General features: G+C 39.3%; 1 protein-coding gene across 1 annotated transcript in view; it reads right to left on the bottom strand.

The window, feature by feature from the left end:
* Positions 1-20,491, bottom strand: part of COL25A1 (collagen type XXV alpha 1 chain) — a 480,059-nt gene that overhangs the window by 207,413 nt on the left and 252,155 nt on the right. Inside the window, exons 3-4 of the mRNA XM_079776470.1 lie at positions 3,724-3,768; positions 1,235-1,392 (exon numbers count right to left, since the gene is read on the bottom strand). Of these exons, the coding sequence (XP_079632596.1) occupies positions 1,235-1,392; positions 3,724-3,768 (203 nt within the window). The remainder of the gene's footprint in view (positions 1-1,234; positions 1,393-3,723; positions 3,769-20,491) is intronic.

The raw sequence follows: 20,491 nt of genomic DNA, 5'->3' as shown, positions 1-20,491 counted from the left end.
CATCACCCCCACTCGGGCCTTGCAGCCTCCACGCCCACCCTCGGCCCTCACAGCTGCCGCACCCTCGCAGCCGCCGCAGCTTTGTCCGGAAGGATGTCCAGAAGGACATTCGGCTGTCCGGTCTAATTAGCATATTATGCTTTTATTACTATAGATTATTTATATCAAGGATTATCATTTGACCCATGCCCTGCCAAACCTATGTACCAACGATTCCTGTTGGTACAATTCGTAAGGACTCAGGATGGTGTGGTAAGCAGAAAGCATTTCAAATTAGACATATCTTGTTTAATTGCAGTTTTGCAAACCCTCTGTGGCTGTGCAGTTTTGACCCTCAAGTTCCTCACTAAACAATGGGAATGGCAACATCCAAGGGTGGTTGTAAGACAAAATGAAATCATTAAATGCCTAGAATATGGCCTGCCATCTGCTAGAGGGTTAAAATGCATTATTTATCAGTTTTTTATATAATAAAAGAAAAATTGAAATCTGTAGATAAAGAACCTGGACTGACAGCCCCAAGAAAGCAAGCACTATGTGTCTGCTAAAATTGTGAAGGGCCAAAGAGGAAACAGTAGAACCCTGAAAATCATCGTAAGGCAGAAACGAGCTTTAACTACCTCTTGGCCTGCCTGATACTTACATCCACAAAAAGAAGCCTTGAACACTCTATTCTGGCTGTAATCTCCACAGTTTCCTCTGGGTAGTAGTGGTTTGTTTCTAGTTTTAAAGACAGAGGCTTAAATAAGAAGCCAAAGAATCAAGCTCCTAGGCCTGGGGCATGCCATCTGCCTAGCATTAAGAAAGAACCGAAAGTCAGTTACAGAAGCACAGTCATTTCCAACATGATTTATGTTCCATCCTTGAATGTGGCAGGAAGACTGCAAAAGATATTTGGAAGCCAATGCTTCCTCTGAATAAAGTAAACGAGTATATGCTAAGCCCCTCTCCCGGACCATGCTGGCCTGTTAGATAGGTTGCCAATGTGGAGTCCGTGAACCCTGGAGCAAAGTGGCTGTTTGGGGATGAGAAAATAGCTGGAGGCCAATGATCATCGCTACCGTAAACGACCAGTGCACAGTACAAACACTGAGGTCAGACAGCAGATATCCAGGATATTACTCAAAAACACATCTAGCTCAAAGCTGACAAGATAATCTGTTCCTGTGGGTGCAAAGCAGACTGGAATGCTGGCGCTATGACCTACTCAAGGAAAGAAAAAAGAAAGTGCAACTCTCCAAGGGCTCCATATCATGCTTTCCGCGCAGGCAAAAGTCCAGCGGACTTCAAAAGGAGTGATGCCTAAGGGGGAGCACTGGTCCAAGCCCACGGGGGGTATCATTTCCGCGATCATGTTGCCATCTGCATTTGGTGGACTGGCAAATGCAAATACTTCAGACACAAGTTTCAACAGATGAAAAAAAGAAGTGTGAAAGAGCTTGGAGATTTGCTTGCAGAAAAACTCCAAATTCCAGGAAAAGCATTTACTATCAGGAACTTCATAAGTTATTTCAACAGTCCCAAGAGAGCCATTGTTTATGATGGCATTAAGATGAAAAGTTTTCCTAGCTGACACATATTGCACTCCAACATATCACACGATCACAAAACAGTGTACTTCAAAAATAACTTCCCAAAGTTAAGTACTCTTAACCGGTCAGTAACATTTTCCTAATTGAAATACAGACGATATTTTGAGGTTTTAACCAGGTTTTAACATACGTGATCCTGATTAATGCAGAAGAGCCAAAATGCAGCAGATACTTACAGGAAGACCTATATGGTGGGGGGCGGGGGTGGTAAGAAAGAAAAAAAGGAAGAGACAAATTAGTGAATATGCAAAATATTAAGATTAAAGCATCATCATAATCATCAGCACAATCCAAGGGACAAAGAAGTCAGTGATTCTTAATCTTTTTTTAGAACATAACCTTCTGACACCATATCAGCAAACTACATTTATATCTATGTGCATACAAAACTTACCATAAAATTTCAAGGAATGTTCAGATTCCCTGAGGCCTGTTTATGAATTACTGAGACATTTATATATTTTAAGCAAAGTATGTCTAATTTATATACCTAAAAATTTAGATAAAATATGAATCATGAGGATCTTTGGTCATTTGTAATAGGCAAATTAGAGAGAACTGATATGTTGAGTTTGGTAAAATGGCTAAATTACAAATGTACTCATTATTTGTTCTAAGAATATTTTTCATTCAATAGTATTGTCAATACATAAAAGAATAAGCTTTGATGTTTATGTGTTTCTTTAAAACTATGTTTTCTCATCCAAACACCAGCAAATTCTAAGATAATTTCAACAGTTCACACACCAAAGGTTCAATTAAAACACTAGTTATAAGTAGCCAGAAAGTTGGGAATTAACTTTTACATTTTCTATAAAACTCTGCCTAAGCACAAAGTTTTCACTTTCCTCCTCTCAATCCTATTTCTCTTGACACAAAGATCAATTCAGTGACTATTTGACTCCACCGATGTTTTATCATTTCTTTTTTCTCAAAGCAAATGTATAAAGCATCCTCTATTATGAAACTGCACTTTTCATAGGGAATACCTATTCAAATTACCAATCATTTAGACTTAGTGAGGTTTAAAGACAACTTTTGAGAATACTCTTACTCAAAAGTAATTAAGCAGCTACACTACCCAAATTCTTGAATTTTCACAAACCCTTTCTACTTAGACATCTTTTTTTTTCCAAAAGGAAGAAGAAATGAGACAAAATAAAATCAATCTACACTCTGCTCTTTTTGATAGGTTAGTATTTCTAATGTTTGAACCCTTAGTAATTGATTGTTTTTAATACTGAAAATTACTTACTGAGAATAACATTTCTTATCACACACCAGAATCAAAACTTAAATCGCCTTCCTCTTATCTTGCAAGTAAGAACCAATGGTCATTTACATTTTTGGAGTCTTAGACTTTATATACAAGTAAAACAGTAAGTGAACTCACTCACTTGGATATCTTGGTTTAAAAAAAAAATAGTTTTTATTTCACTCTTCTGTTTCATTTTGCATACAGGGATTTGGCCTGAAAGCAAAAACTCACTGAAGTGGCATTAGGACAATTGGTTGTGTTTCAAGTTCTGCTCATAAAAACTGCATGGCCTTGGCCAAATCACCTGACTACTGAGGACCTCCATTTCCTCAAATACAAAATGAAAATGCTGGATTGATTGCTAAGACTCCTGTCATCACTAAAATTCTATGGTTATACAAGAGGAATAAAAATTCTCAAATTTTGAAATGAATGAGAGTAAAAGCATGACAAAATTGTACCAGTTGGACAAAATAATAATAAAGCATTCCTAGACATGTGCCCTGGTGTCCCCAGGCAGATGTTTTCACAGAGAATCTGTACGTGTGGACCGACCACCTATGAAAATGGAAGCATGGGTGATGTTGCCACACTGTGTGCAGCTAAGAAACCCTCACGGTACACTGAAAAGATGGACTTGATGCAATCAAGAAGACAAAATTGAGTGCCAGTGGTTAGTAATAATAGTTGGCAAACTTTTCCTTTGATGGTAATAAGAAAATAAAAATATATTCTAGGTCTAGTAGAGATTTAAACACACACACACACACACACACACACACACACACACACACACAAACGATACAATAATTAATTAAGAGGAACAGATTTCAGTAGCCTAATGGAACCTAAGCAGCTGAAAAAGCAACTTACCAGATTCTCCTCTTCGGCCCCTCTTACCTCGTTTCCCTGGAGGGCCTGAAATACAAAAAATACATACATTTTTAAGTTTTGGTTCAGAAATGGCTAATAAATAATTTCTGTATATTTTATCACTGTTTTTAAGAATGCCAAGAAATAGATGAGCTATTTATAGAGAACAGCACTGTCTTTGGTATTTCAACATAGCTCTTCAGCTTCATTTACCTATAAATGTTGCACTATTTCTTTCACCATCCAGTATTGCTTAGAAACACTAAAGACATGAAATTTTTGTTCATCCTGCCCAGATGTCATCAATAAAGAAAGACTTTTCTAAGCAAACTGGTGTTATTGAGTTTCATATTTCTTAGAAAAATTTATTTTCTGAGGGTGTTGGTATAAATAATTAAAAGTACTAAATATAAATAAATAACTGGTTTCTCTTCAGTAAGTTCCATTATGATTCTCTTAAAAATATTTAGTTGGCAGTTAGTTAAATATAAATTAGTAATAAAAAGTATATATTAATAATAAAAATAACCTTACACATATTCCTATTACATGTGAATTTTCAAATATTGGAATTTCTCTGATTAAGAAGCAGCTGAGTTAAAATCACAACCCTTTTAATTGGAAAGTGTTTAGTTAGTAACTATGGGTCTCAATTAACTAAGGGCTAGCTCGTATTGTCATTCAATAAATACTTAGTCTTTATGATGTCACCTTTTTAAAAGTGGAGGAAAAACTTTTCTTTTTCAGTGAGTTGCCTATGAAGACCACCATGCTAGTATGTATCAGACTTAGCACAAGATTCTAGACATTCATGGCTTTCAAACCATTATTCTCAATTATATAATTTCTCCCCTCATTTCCTTGTGTAGGAATAGCTCCCATTAAATTATGGTTCCAGCAAATAGAAGAGAATAATTAGCCCACAATGAGAATTGAGGTCTTGTAATATTTTCTGGAAGAAAGAGGCCAAGGAAAATACAGAACTTCCTGGTTTTAAAGAATGAGCTGCTAAGTTGGACTGATGACTTCCAAATTCCACAAAGTTCAAGACACAAGCAGCACAGGCCTCAGCATCCAGCTGACTCTGACTGTGATCCTGAGCTACCGACTTCCACATGGAAACACTATCATGAGAAATAAAAACATTGGTGGGCCAGTTAGTTTCCTCTCAAGCCTGTACACAGAGTAAGTCCAGCCATCTGGGTTTTGTAAGAGGTTAAAAACAATCACGCAATAAAATCAATTGAAACTATTAGGAGAAACAGCTTTACAGCAGAGCCCAAAATTTCCATGAGACATTTCAGATTTCTTTCTAGATTCTGAAATAAAAAGATGTTTTAATCATATTTGGGGTATTTGGGGCCAGATTGAGAGCATGAGTGGCATGTAAACAGGTAAATAAACCCAGTGGGACCCTAGTAGGTATGGAAAATATACATTTATACACACATTCAAATGCACATATACAGAGATATACAGGGGTGGGCAAAAGGAGGTTTATAGTTGTTCATATGGAAAAAGACATGCAGACTATAATTATTACGACAGCTTTATTAACTGTGTTTCACATACTCACAACCGTAAACCTACTTTTGCCTACCCCTGTATTGACATATTCTGATATGTAAAATATCCTACAATTAAAATTCAGATTTTTTTCTATTACAAAATCAATTAAACTAAGAAATTTTTAGAAACTATGATATACTTATGATGTCTGTGATTTGCATAGTAGGGATTATAGATGATGAATAAGACGTGTATCTTCCCTGAAGAGGCATAAAAAGTTGAAAAGATTAAAATATATACATGAAAAAGTCATTAGTAGCATGTTGTAAAGATGGCACAATGAGTTTATACTCTGGTTTGTTTCTTCTACTCCACATACATGGTCAATTATAGAAAGAAAAAAACATTTTAGAAGTATTTATATTCATAAAGAAATGGACATGCCTACAGGCAAGAAATGGGCCAGAAATGCAAAGTGGAGAATAGAGATAAAACCATGAGCCGGCTGGGTTCCAGTTGTACAAGTAGGAATGGGGCCATGACACAAAGTTCTCCAACCAGAGCCAGGTTCATTTCTTAAAAGCCAGAGGCATGATGAAGAGATGCTGAAAAAAACCTAGGTGTCTGACTTAAAGGTTGGGGAATACAAGCATAATCTCTCAATCAGAAAAGGTGATTTTTTTTAAAAAAAAATTGATTTCGAGAGGAAGGGAGAGGGAGAGAGAGATAGAATCCTTGATTGGCTGCCTCCTACATGCCCCATGCTGGGGACCGAGCTCGCAACCAGGGCATGTGCACTGACAGGGAATCGAACCATGACCTCCTGGTTCATAGATCTACACACAACCAGTGAGCCACTCAGGTTGGGCAGCATCTGCTGATTTGATGTCTAATTCTATGATATCCCCAACATAAATCTGGGATAGGAGTCTTAACATGACATTTTAAGATAAGTCTGATCTAGAAGGGTGGAAAGTCAGGTAAAGACAAACATAACATTTTTAGATTAAGAAAAGGTAAACACAGGGAAAAGAAAGGCAGACACAGAGAAAACTACACACACACAAAATAATAATAATAATAAAATACTTTTTCTATTCATAATGAATATAGAAACCCAAATTCCAAAAATGTATGAAGAAATCTAATGCTAAGAAAGACAGCACTCGCCCTGACCGGTTTGGCTCAGTGGGTAGAGCGTCGGCCTGCAGACTGAAAGGTCCCAGGTTCGATTCTGGTCAAGGGCATGTACCTTGGTTGTGGGCACATCCCCAGTAGGGGGTGTGCAGGAGGCAGCTGATCGATGTTTCTCTCTCATCGATGTTTCTAACTTTCTATCCCTCTCCCTTCCTCTCTGTAAAAAATCAATAAAATATATTTTAAAAAAAAAAAAGAAAAGAAAAAAGAAAGACAGCACTCAATAATAAGATCATGAATTCCTTAATTATTTTAAGAAAACATCAGACAAAGGTTGGTCTGTTAAGTTTTAAGAGCTAAATGAAGAAGTAACATCCATTAAAGGACAGAATTTTAAATGTAAACAAGGGGGGCAGAGAACAAGGAGATTTGGAAAAGAACCCTTTAGAAATCTTGAAAATGAAAGAATACAGTCATCAAAATCTTTTTTAAAGATAAAACAATTAAGTGCTAGCCTGGATATGATTGAAGAAAGAAGCGATGTGAAAGATGCAGAATTCTGTGCATCTCCAAAATTCTCATGTTGAACTTCTACCCCCCAGTGTAGCTGGTGTGGCTCAGTGGTTGAGCATCGACCCATGAACCAGGAGGTCATGGTTTGATTTCTGGTCAGGGCACATGCAGGGTTATGGGCTTCCAATAGTGGGTGTGCAGGAGGCAGCTGATCAATGAATCTCTCTCATCATTCAGGTTTCTCTCTCCCTCTCTCTGAAATCAATAAAAATATATATTTTTAAAAATTCTATCCTCCAAAGATGATGGTATTAGGAGGTGGGACTTTCAGGAAGTACTTAAGTCATGAGGCTGGAGCTCTCATAATAGGATTAGTGCCTTCTAAGAGATCCCATTGAGAGTCCTAGTCCCTTCCACTATGTGAAGACACAGTAAGAAGGTGCCAGTTATGAACCAGGATGAGGCAAAAGGCACTCAGCAAAAGGCAACCATGATGGCTCCTTAATCTTAGACTTCCCAGCCTCCAGGACAGAAAGAAATAAATTGCTGTTGTTTGTAAGCCACCCAGTATTTTTTATAGCAGCTCAAATGAACTAAGATGCTATCTATGTATCTATCTATGTTAAGAAACAAAATTTTACTTATGTCAATACAAGAATCCAGAAAAAATGATAGAGAAGCCTTTTTATAAAAGAGATAGTAGATGAGAATTTTCCAGAATTGAATATAGGAGTCCTAAGATTGAATTTATACTCTATGTGGCAAGTCAAAATAAATCACAATTAAGCACATGGAAGGAGAAACTTAAAAATATTGAAGGATAAAGATAAAATTATAAGAATTACCAGAGGGAAAATTACAATGGGAAATACTTAGACTGACTGCTATATCACCTATAACAAGATGCCAAGGAGCCCCTGACAAATCTTAGAGACTATAATTATATGTTTATTGGAATTAATTTGTCATGTTCCCCTGAAAAAACACTCCTTTTTAATAGTAGAATTTATTAAGTAAAAATAATAGTTTGCACAAATATTTAAAAATAGTTTGAAATAAACTTTTAAAAAAGGTACTTAAAAGAAATCAGCTTATAAAATTATTAAAGAAGTAATGATTTTTTAAAGAAATCAAAAACAAAGAATATTTCTGACCATGTCTGCCTCAAATATCCAATCAGAAGGCTTAGAGAAATTAATCAAATATTGTGGGAAACCTGCTTATTATATTGAGAACTGAAAAAAATAGAATCTAAGGAAAGTAAAAGGTATTTGGAAAGACATATCTATTAAACAAGGTTTTACAAATAATTTCATAATATCTGAAAGGAAAACATGAAGCTAAACTAAGTCATGAGAAGATGGGAAAATAAACTGTATTGGATTTACAAAGAAAATACTAGATTTGAGGAGAGCATGCTATATAATTACTATAAGAAACAGGATTGAAGTAAGCATTATATTGAGCTTAAGGAAATAATAAATTACACAAAACTTTCAGTAAGACATAAAGATTTTGCTTACAAAAGAATAAATAGAAAGCGAATGTCTTAGGCTTCCGGTCAAGATGGTGGCATAGGTAAATTTGGTACTCACTCCCTCCCACAATCACATCAAAATTTACAACTAAAATACAGAACCATCATTCAAAATAACCTGAAATCTAGCTGAATGGAAGTCCTACAACTAGGGAATTAAAGAAGAAGCACATCGAGACTGGTAGGAGGGGTGGAGATGCAGAACTGCCTGGTCCCACACCCACATGTGGCTGTTTAAAATCAGGAGGGATATCTCAGCTGTGGAGATTTCCCTGAAGAGTGAGGGATCCCTGGCCCACACCAGGCCCCCAGCCCAGGGTTCCAGTGTTGGGAAGAAAAGTCCCCACAACTTCTGCCTGTAAAAACCAGTGGGGAGTGTGGTTGTGGGATTGCCAGGCAGTTCCTCTTAAAGGGCCCGTGCACAGACTTACTTGGATTCACTCCCTCTGAGCTCCAGAACTGGGGCAGCAGCTTGAAAGGAACCTGTGACATTCAGGGAGGAACTAAATTGTCTGGCATCAGGGCAAGAGCTGGAGGGGCAGCTTTCTCCCAGAGAGAGTGCTGGCACAGGCCAGTGTCCCTTTGCTGAGCCTTCCTGCCACAACTGACAGGCTGCGCCATATCTGAATCTCCATCAACCTAGCTCAGACTTTTCACCCCACCCCGATGATCCCCTGAGACCCCCACCCTTGCCTATTTGCAGGCTCATCCAAGCCTTTGCCATACAACTGGCCTCTCTTGCCTCCTGCTTTGGACTTTCCTAAAAACTCTCAAACAAGCAGTAGTTGGCATCAGTGTGCCTCATACCTCTCAATAAGTGATCCCAGGCCCACCATGGTTCACAGCTTGGCCTCTCCTGAGCACCTCCAAGCTCAACACAAGTAGCAGCCATCTGCACCCACTGATTGCCTTTTAGGTCAGGCTGGGTGGCCCTGGGCAGAGGACAGGCAGAGGCTGACTTTGCACCTCCCAGGAGGCCCCAGAGCCAGTGCACCTGGTGGTCAACTTCAACTACACCAAATTACAACCCTACCACCTCCAAGAGTGACACATTCAAGGGGAGGACTTGGTGAGCACCAAAGCCCCCTGAAGCAAGTCCTGCTACATAGGAGTGTTTCTTGGTACCTCAGCTCTTTAGCTATAGACGCAGCTGATCCTCACAACACATTGGCCTGGGGATCATTCCCTCTCAGTGAAACCAACATAAATCAAGGCTCAATTATAATAGGACTGTGCACACAGCTCACAAGGGGGTGCACTTGGAGTGCACAGCTCAGGCTGAGCCACTAAGCCCTCCAGGACACCTACTATACAAGGTGACTCTACCAAGTCTGGGAGACATAGAAAATCTACCTAATACATAGAAGCAAACACAGGGAGGTAGCCAAAATCTGGAGACAAAGAAACATGTCACAAATGAAAGAACAGGAGAAATCTCCAGAAAAAGATCTAAATGAAATGGAAGCAAGAAAGCTACCAGATACAGAGTTCAAAACATGAAGCATACACTAACTGAAATAAAGAATAACTTACAGGGGTTCAACAGTAAAGTAGAGGATGCCAAGGATCAAATCAAGAATTTGGAATATGAAAAAGCAAACAAAAAAAAAAACACCCAATCAGAACAGCAAAAAGAAAAATGTATCTACAAATATGAAGATAGTATGAGGAGCCTCTGGGACAACTTCAAGTGTACCAACATTCACATCATGGGGTGCTGCTGGAAGAAGAGAGAGCACAAGATATTAAAAACCTATTTGAAGAAATAATGACAAAAAACTTCCCCTACATGGTGAAAGAAATAGACTTATAAGTCCAGGAGGCACAGAGTCCCAAACAAGATGAACCCAAGAAGCCCACACAAAGACACATCATAATTAAAATGCCAAGGGCAAAAGACAAAGAGAGAATCTTAAAAGCAGCATAAGAAAAGCAGTTAGTTACTACTTACAAGGGAGCACCCATACGACTGTCAGCTAATTTATCAATAGAAACTTTCCAGGCCAGAAGGGAGTGGCAAGAAATATTCCAAGTGATGAAAGGCAAGGACCTACAACTAAGATTACTCTACCCAGCAAAGTTATCATTTAGAATTGAAGTTCAGATAAAGAGCTTCCCAGACAAGAAAAAGCTAAAAGAGTTCATCACCACCAAACCAGTATTACATGAAATGTTGAAGGGTTTTCTTTAAGAAGAAAAAGAAGAAAGAAAAGATAAAAAATATGAACAATAAAATGGTAATAAATACATATCCGTCAACAATTGAATGTAAAAATCAAAATATATGAACAGGAAACTAATGAACAAAATAAACTGATGAATAAAATAGAGCCAGAGGCCTACACATTGGAACAGACCGATGAATTTCAGAGGGAAGGGAAGGGAGGCCAGGAAGAGATTAATCAAAGAATTTATATGCATATATGCATTACCCATAGACACAGACAATAGAGTGGTGAAGTCCTGGGGTGGGATGGAAAATGGGTGGAGGGGACAATGGGGGAATATTATCAAGAATAAAGGTAAAAAAATAGAATAAATAGAAGTTTGGAAGTAGTCTGCTGTGCAAATGAGACAATCTGATATTGCTTCTGAATTTAAGGGTAAAAATAATACAAATGATATGGATAGGATAAATTTGACAATGGACAGCTGGCAGATCACCAGAGTGAGAAGATGAAAAATCAAATAAGACAAATGATTGCTGTTTCCCAAACAAAGTTTATGTTAACAATAGTTGAAAAAGAGAGCAGCCATTTCCATTCCAAACTGAGTGATGAAGTATCAGCCAAACATGAGCAGTAAGGACAAATATAGAAGCTGGAACCTGACTTTTATTTACTGAATTTGGCCAGATCCTTGCAGCAGAAATTGTCAGGGAATTCTATCAGCGCAAAGACATGACTCTGCAAAAGAAATTGGTTCAAGAACACGAATGGGAAGAGAAAAAGCAGAAGCTATCAGCAACAAGGAAGTGAAGACTTATAAGCAGAGATTTCACGAAATGAAGAAAGAATTATAGAAAATAGAGGTAGGCTATAAAACCAGAGTGCTCTTCATGATAGGAAATTTCATGATAGGAAGTACCATTCATGCTTCAGAAAGAGATTTTGCTTGAAAGATAATGCAAACTGTCAGCCTGAGATAATTAGTAAGAATTAGCCATAATGGTAATTATTTAAAGATGTATAAAAAACAAACAAACAAACAAAAAAACACAAAACCAATGCAGACAGATCAAGATCATTAAATCACATCATAGCAAGGTGTCATAAGCCAAGTCGGTACCTTTGGCCCACAACAAATATTGCTGGAGCACTCTACTCTGCACTAATGATGTACCTACCTGTGATACAGCTCTTCTTAGGTTAGATATGTGCCCAGAAGTAAACATATGCTTATATATGGGCCTTCCTCTGGTCTTGGCGGGTGGGGGGTGGGGGGGGGTGGGGAGGGGATGGGGGGCGGTGACATAGGGAGGAGTGGTTATTGAAAGTATCTGGAATAACCTTATCTGATTTATCAGAAAAATTACTTGTCAATTCTACTCCTATTACTTGGATCTGTTCACTCTTCTCCACTCCTACTAGTAATTTCAAGCTAAACTTAAACATAACCTTTCTGGGTACTCAGCCTTTGCAAAGAAAGAATTTCTGTCATTTGCAACAACATGGATGGACCTGGAGGACTTTATGTTAAGTGAAACAAGCCAAATGCAGAAAGACAAACACTGTAATGATCTTATTTACATGTGGAATCAAAAATAGTCAAACTCCTAGAAGCAGCGAGTAGAATGGTCACACCAGGAGCTAGGAGCGAGGGGGAAAGGGAGAGGTGATGATCTAAGGGTACAAAGTTTTAGTTATACAAGACAGATAAATTCTGGGTATCTACCATACAGTATAGCACCTATAGCTAATGACACTGTGCTATATACTTAAATTTTTGAAGTGGTAGATCTTATGTTAAGCATTATCAATAATAATAATAATGACAGGAGGAAACTTTGGAAGTGATGAATATGTCTATGGCTTTGGTGATGGTGATGGTGATGGTTTCAAAGATACCCTAAACTTACCCTAAACTCATCCAGCTATAAACATTAAATATATACAGTTTTTTACAAATCAATCATATTTCAGTAAAGAGGTTTTAAATAAAAGAAACAAAGGGAAGGCTCTAACTTAGGTCATTATACTTAGGTATGTTGTCATAAAAACCTGAGAACAAGGAGCAATGTAGCCATCACATTACACAAATGGTCATTAGGCAATTAATTCCTGACTGAATTTCCATGAAAGAAGGTAATAAATGCATGTAAAAGCATAAATGAGGGGCTCAATAAATATTAGCCCCCTCTTTTGTTTTATTTATATATTTTATATTTGGTCATTAAGTGATCAAAATATATTTGAGTATTCAATAAGAAATGCTGTATATGTATATGAATAAAAGTGTGAGAGATTAACATAACCTTCCAATAGTAATATTCAAAAAGGCAGTTTAGTATAATGAAAAAAATATGGAGCAAAGGGTTAAAAGGTTTTCACTACTGTGTAAATTGAGCAAACTTCCAATTCACTTCTTTGATTTTAATCTGCTAAAAGATCTGATAAATAGTACTAACTCTACAAATTTATATGATTATTGTGAGGATGAAAACTGTAAAGTGCCACACACACACACACACACACACTAGAGGCCCGGTGGATGAAATTTGTGCACTGGGCGTTTTGGGGGGGGGGGGTCCCTCAACCCGGCCTGCACCCTCTCCAATCTGGGACACAGGGATTGGGCCTAAACCAGCAGTCGGATATCCCCCTTGCAATCTGGGACTTCTGGCTCCTAACCACTCATCTGCCTGCCTGCCTGCCTGATTGCCCCTAACTGCTCGCCTGCCTGCCTAATCACCCCTAACCGCCTCTGCCTCAGCCCCCGCACCTGGGACCCAGGCTTCCCTCCTCCGGCTGGCCGCAGGCACCCAGGACCCGGGCCGGCTTCCCCCCGGGGCAGCTGCAGGCACCCGGGAACCATGATCGCCCCTAACTGCTCCCCTGCAGGCCTGATTGCCCCTAACTTTTCCCCTGCCAGCCTGATTGCCCCTAACTGCTCTCCTGCCTGCCTGATCACCCCTAATTGCCTCGGCCCCCACACCTGGGGCCCAGGCTTCCCTCCCTCTGGCCAGCTGCAGGCACCCAGGACCTGGGGTGGGGGTGGTCTCACAGTCTGGGAGTCCTCAGGGGATGTCCTACTGATGGCTTATGTCTGCTCCCCGAGCCGCAGTCTGGCCTCCCTCTGTGGGAGGCAACCGGGCCTATCAGTGGAAGGCACACCCCCATCACCCCGCCACTGCTGCTGCCTCTGGCCCATCACCCTGCCACTGCTGCTGCCTCTGGCCTCTCTCTGCCGATTAGGGGAAGACACCAACCCCAACACCCCGCTACTGCTGCCACTGCCAGCCTCCACAGTGGCCTGCCCTTGCCCCTCGCAGCCGCCACCATGGCTGCCTGCCTTCGGCCCTCACAGGCACTGCGGCTTTGTCCAGAAGGATGTCCGGAAGACGTCTGGTCTAATTAGCATATTACCCTTTTATTAGTGTGTGTGTGTATGTATATATATATATATATATATATATATATATATATATATATATATATCAATGGAATGTTTCCTTTATTTTTATTATTCACTGCAAGCTTATTCATGCTATATTACTGTTATCTTTGTCAATAACAATAGTAAGACTTCTAAACAATTTGAAACATCCTAATAAAAAGCTGAAACTTGTAAGTTTCATCTCCAGAGGCACAGATTCTTTAAAGACATCAGAGAAAATACCATAAAATACTTCAAACAGAGTATATACTCCAAAAAGCAAATACTCTTTCCAGAATTCTGAAGGCAGAGGAAAGATCAGGAGGCTGAGCTGTGGTCAGGGAGGTAAAGAGTGAGTCAGAAGCAGCAAGCAGATGGAAAAGCCCGGTGGGCAGATGCATGCTGAGGTGGGGAGGCCTAGAGGAGAAATGTGAGCAAACCCAGGACAATACCTCCACCCCAATGGCCCCAAGAATAGGTCTCCAACAGCTGCAGATGGCTTTGGGGTGGGGGGAACCTGTCTGGGCACAGAGGAGACGTGGATCATCCTTCTGAACCATCCTCCCCATCCTCCAGCTCCTTTCAGCAGACTAAACCAGGTTTACCTTCAGATCCTATGGATTAACCTTACAAGTAGGCACAGATTCATTTCAGAGCCTTCCCCAAAGTCCCGCACCTGCTTGCTTGCCAAATGCCTGAAATTCTTTCAATATAGACCAAGGCTTTTCATTCCACAATTAGAAGCAAAAAGCTTACATAGTATAGCCAATAACTGGTAGAAGTATAATATTAGCTAAAACGTATCTGTACTACAACATACTCAGGAGATTTTCACACTGTGCTTCCTACTGGACCATCAGAGCCGCTCCAATTTGTCATACTGAATTGCAACCATTTGCAGTAAAAGTTCGTTGGCTAAAAACAAGTTTATAAATCAACGATTCACATTTCTGCAAATGTAAAATTTAGGTGAGGACAACCTGCTGAAGTCCCACACAGCAGACGTGAGCTTCCTGAGTCCAAGCTCAGTGCTCTTTAACTTCTCATGCTGCCTCTCCTTTTTGAACTCACACTCCGTAGACTGGACGCAACCAGCACAAACCTCATTTTATCTGCAGCCTGACTCATGCTTATAACAAGGCTACTTAGGCAGATGTCTTATTACTACCTGTAATAGTCTCCCACTAAGCTGTGAGCTTTGGAGGGTAGGAATTCTCTTGTTCATTACTGTATATCTAGCAACTGGCACAGAGTTTATCACTTAATGAACCTTTAAAGGAAATACTGCCTATGGGCTATTTGAAGCATGCCAACATTATTTCAGACCAGGTTAATTTTTAAAAGAAATAACTTTTTTTTTAATTCAATATATTTGTTTTCCAAGATATTTTAAATATATGGTTTTGTTTTAGTTTTGTTTTGTTTTTGTTTTTTGTTTTTAAGAGAGAGAGAGGAAAGGAGAGGGAAAGAGAGATAGAAACATTGATGAGAGAGAAACATCATTGATTGGCTGTCTCCTGCCTGTACCCTACTGGGGATCGAGCTTGCAATCTGGGCATGTGTGCTGACTGGGAATCAAACCAGCAACCTCTTGGTTCCTGGGTGGATGCTCAACCACTGAGCAACACCAGCCAGGCCCCAAGATATTTTAAATCAACATGTCCTCCACTAAAGGTTCATTTGTTTTAAAAATCTTTTATGTGTGTGTGTGTGTTTTAAATTTATTTGTTTCTAATCCCCACAGAATGTTAGTTTATAAAAGAAAGTTAATTGTAATAAATAATAGGTTTAATTTTACAATAGCCATGCTCTAAAATGCTCACAAGAGAATATTAGCAGATAAACAGTAGTTATTTTAAGAGCAGTGAGTTCAATTGAGAAGTTTTAAAAGTATTTCTCCCTTTACCAGGTAATTAAAAACACAAGAGACATGCTAACTAATGTTTCAGAGATTCTATTGTTACATGTCACTAAAGTAATAAAAATATGAAAATGAATAGTCAGTTATAAAAATAATTCATTATTATTTTAGTTATAAAAATGAAGTTGCTAAATTTTTATTTTCATGCTCTAACCAGGCCACATCATAACTTTAATAAGATTATAAATATCTATAATGTACTGGCTCCCTAATACTAATAATTACAGTTGTTTTTTCTAGAGGGGATTTTAAAAATCAAATAAAAATGCCAAATCTTTAAATTAATTTTATGAATGTTCTTTTCATAAATATGCTTATTTTCCAGCTTTTATACCAGAACTTCTTGACAATTTTGAATAAAACATGTGAAAAATAAAGTAAGTGCAGAAATTGTGTTCAATGAATGGGGATAAAACAATGTGACTCGTGGAAGACATATTAAAAAAAAAACTTCCTTCAGTGGCTAATTAATGAGTGTATTAACAGTATATACATTAGGCCATCTAAGCCAACTGGGTGGATATATATGTGTGTGCAGGTTTAAATGTAAAATGCAATTCCTCTTTGAGGTAGTAGTCAAAATGGTTTGAAAACCACTGGTTTAAAAGAAACTGGACTAGTTAACTCAAAATATAATTCTCCTTAGGAGAGTACTTAGAGAAAAGGCATGACCTTCTGGAAAAGTATGTTTTCATCTTTCTCATAAAATATTGTTTCATCTAGTTATATATTTTTCTAATTGTAACAATTTCTATGAACAAATTCAGAATTGTAATTAATCTCATTCTCAAAAATATTTGATCATTAAAGTTATTTTTTAATATATCTATTTTTATTGATTTCAGAGAGGAAGAGAGAGGGAGAGATAGAAACATCAATGATCAAAGAGAATCATTGATTGGTTGCCTCCTGCACAGCCCCTATGGGGCATTAAGCCGGCCCCTATGGGGCATCGAACCCGCAACCCGGGTATCGAGCCTGCAACCCGGAATTGAACCCGGGACCTTTCAGTCCACAGTTGGCACTCTATTCACTGAGCCAAACCGGCCAGGGCTCATTAGAGTTATTTTTAACTGCTTCAATTTCTATTCCTTATGGGAAAAGGTCAATGGGCAAAAATTACCTTATAACCCTTCTTCCCAGTTATCTTGATGTAAGTTCAGTTCCAGCCTGTGCTAAGTTTAAATGAAGCATTTCAAGTTTATCCAAGTATTAATCGGTATTTTATAACAAGGGGGAAATGGCCATATTTACGAGACAACTGGAGCTTATAACAAGAACAGCCTGGGAAGGATAGGTTCCAGTATTGCACTTAAACAGTAAAGGAAGGGATTTCTAAACCAAGTGCAAAGAAATATTTCTGGGCTTTATGTAGATGGTTTGTTTTCAAAAATAATGCCAGCAAATGAGGAATTGTCTTTGTTGCCGTTTTCAATCCTATCTAATAATAGACAAATATGCAAATTGACCATACCTCCGACACACCCACAAGCCATGCCCACAAGCCACGCCCACCGTCCAATCAGAGTGAGTATGCAAATTAACCCAAACCAAGATGGCTACAGCCACAGAGAGCAAGGTTTCCTAGGTAACAGAGGAAGCCAAGCTTTCCACCTGCCCTTGCCAGGCCTAAGCCTCCACTCAAGCTACAAAGTTTCAATTATAGAAGGTAAACAAATTCAAACAAATGGCGGCAGAATGGAGCTTGAGAGAGCAGGCCAGGGTTGCCGCCGGCAACAGGGGAAGCAAACCTTTCCGTACACCCTGGCCGGGCTCACCCACTTAAGGCAACAAAGTTTCAATTATAACCCCAGCACAAATGGCTGCCGGCCTCGGAGGGAGCCCCAGGCTTGGCTCCGCTCCAGGCTACAAAGTTTCAATTGTAGAAGGAAAATAAATTCCAGATACCAGGGCCTCCACTTGGGTTGCCAGGGGACATGGCCGGCCTGCAAACCACCACAGGCCCCTCGCTCAGGCCGCCCCACACCCCAAGGGAACCCCCACCTGATCCGGGACACCCTTCAGGGCAAACCAGCTGGCCCCCACCCCTGTACCAGGCCTCTATCCTATCTAATAAAAGAGTACTATGCAGATTGATCATCACTGCAACACACAATATAGCTGCCCCCATGTGGTCAAAGATCCTCCCCCATGTGGACACAAGATGGCCACCACAAGATGGCCAGAAGGAGAGGGCAGTTGGGAGGCACCAGGCCTGCAAGGGAGGGCAGTTGAGAGGGACCAGGCCTGCAAGGGAGGGCAGTTGGAGGTGATCAACCCTGCAGGAGAGGGCAGTTAGGGGTGACCAGGCCGGCAGAGGAGGGAAGTTGGGGGCAAACAGGCTGGCAGCGGAGTGGTTAGGGGGTGATCAGGCTGGCAGGCAGAAGCGGTTAGGGACAATCAGGAAGGCAGGCAGGCAAGCAGTTGGGAGCCAGCAGTCCTGGATTGTGAGAGGGATGTCCCAGATTGGAGAGGGTACAGGCTGGGCTGAGGGACAACCCCGCTCCATGCACGAATTTCGTGCACTGGGCCTCTAATATTTAGATAATACATATAGCAGAATATTGTTCAGACTACACATCGCTCAGTGTTGTAGTGCACTGACTTTAACTAGATCTGATGTGGCACAGTTGTTATTTCTATCATACCTCTCCCACACATGAAGTGTTTCATTATTATGGTACTAGAATGTTTTACCCCGGGATCCTACAGGAGATTTGTCATGACAACTTTTTTTATTCTTATTTGCAGGGGAGGGGGCTGCAAGATGTCAGAGAGTAGGGGTTGAGAAATAGGAAAGATATGTTTCTTTGTGAGATTATATGCCCTATAACAAGAGTGGTTATTATAAATGCAATGCAATATACTAATTTTTTTTTTAAGTTTAGTTCCCAAGCTTGCAGAAAAAAATTAATGAATTCTCTAGATTCCATGTTTCTAACAGAAAGGAGAATGGTAAAAAGATCTTTTAAAGATAAATAGAATTTTTAAAGTAACAGGAAAAGAACCCAAGATAATGGTTGAATATAGTTTGTCACACACTCAATAAATTAAATAACACTAATTCTTAATTTATCCAAGATTGATACAGTCTTTCTTATGGGAAATGGAAAAATAATGTGGGCTAATGGAAAATAGGATTCGTTTTCATTAATGGCTTTGCAATGTCGCAAGCTTTTGCCAAATTGCTGATGGATGAATTGTTCACGGTAGCAGCACAGACACCATTTACACGTTTCTTTAAGCTAGTGTTAAATGAATTATTGAATATGTCTATTGCCTAAATTAGTCTCCAGTAGGAAAAATAATCATAATAGAAGTGGTTTAAACCTGAAATTAGTGATGGAGAATGAGTAAACAAAGAGCTGAGATGAACACCAGAATAGGAGCAGGAGTGCTTCAGCGGGAAAGGGCTCCAGGGACGTCCGGACGTGATGAAAAAGCATGAAGGCAGGAGTGCACGGGAGCAGTGAGAGGGGGGACGGTAGAATAAGGCTGTCTGTGGAAGCCAGCAAGCCTGATGACCACATAGTGTCATGGGCACAAAAGCACTTGGACATAATAAAAGAGATCATGATGACAGCTAATATTTATGAGTGTTCACCACCCTTCTGGCATTTGGTAAGCACTGTTTATGCATCATTTCACTATTTATACTAACTATGTGATCGCAATACACTTTTGGAAGGTGATGATAGAGAGAGGTTAAGGGACTTGCTCAACATCACACATCTAGAAAGTGATGGGTTAGGGATTTATACCCAGACAGTCTGACTCCTGAACTGCAAATTCTGCAACTAAAGACTTGGTATTTGCTGAGCACACTATGGTTCCCCATATTTTCTGATACAAACACAGAGTGCTGCCGTTGAGGAAAACAGGAGCTTCAAATAAACTTAGAAAGAATAGGTTCCTGAGCGTTTCTGAAGGCCTCTGTTTACAATTCTAGTTTACAGGCTTATTTTTAGCTTTTCATTTTAAATGTAAAATAGTCATGAGAAATTATTGGCCAAAAGTTAATATACTTTTATTTTTACGAAGTTGAAAATGAACAATTCTCTCTTCACACACTGAAAACACTCGTAGTTAATCCAGGGGAATGTGGTTAGCACATATTTATGTACATGCTCAGTGAATACCCTCTTACACCAGGCATGCCAGTTTTTTAATTGTATTGTTGGTAAGGACACTTGACATGAGGTTTATTCTCTTAACAAAATTTTAAGTGAACAACACAGTATTGTTAACTATAGCATACACACCAGTTTTAATAAGTCTGTTACATATTAGTTTAGAATGAAACAAAAAAAAGATTGACCTTTTAGAAATGAGGAACAGTGTCTGTCTTGTTCATATTATGTTCTCAGTGCCTGGCACATAATTAAATGTTAGTTAAATGGACAACTATTTTTAAACCACTGAAACAATGACACTTCTGTAGTACTTCTTCTGATTAAAAAAATAAAAGAACAGCAGAATGCTATTTTTGAAATCAGCCATATGGATATACGTTTGAACCTGATTCTTCTACATTGGCGGTGTGACTTTGCGCAGAT

Source organism: Cnephaeus nilssonii (assembly GCF_951640355.1).
Source record: "Cnephaeus nilssonii genome assembly, chromosome: 1".
Lineage (NCBI taxonomy): Eukaryota > Metazoa > Chordata > Mammalia > Chiroptera > Vespertilionidae > Cnephaeus > Cnephaeus nilssonii.
Note: the sequence above shows the minus strand (reverse complement) of the source record. Positions and strands in the feature narration are given on the sequence as shown.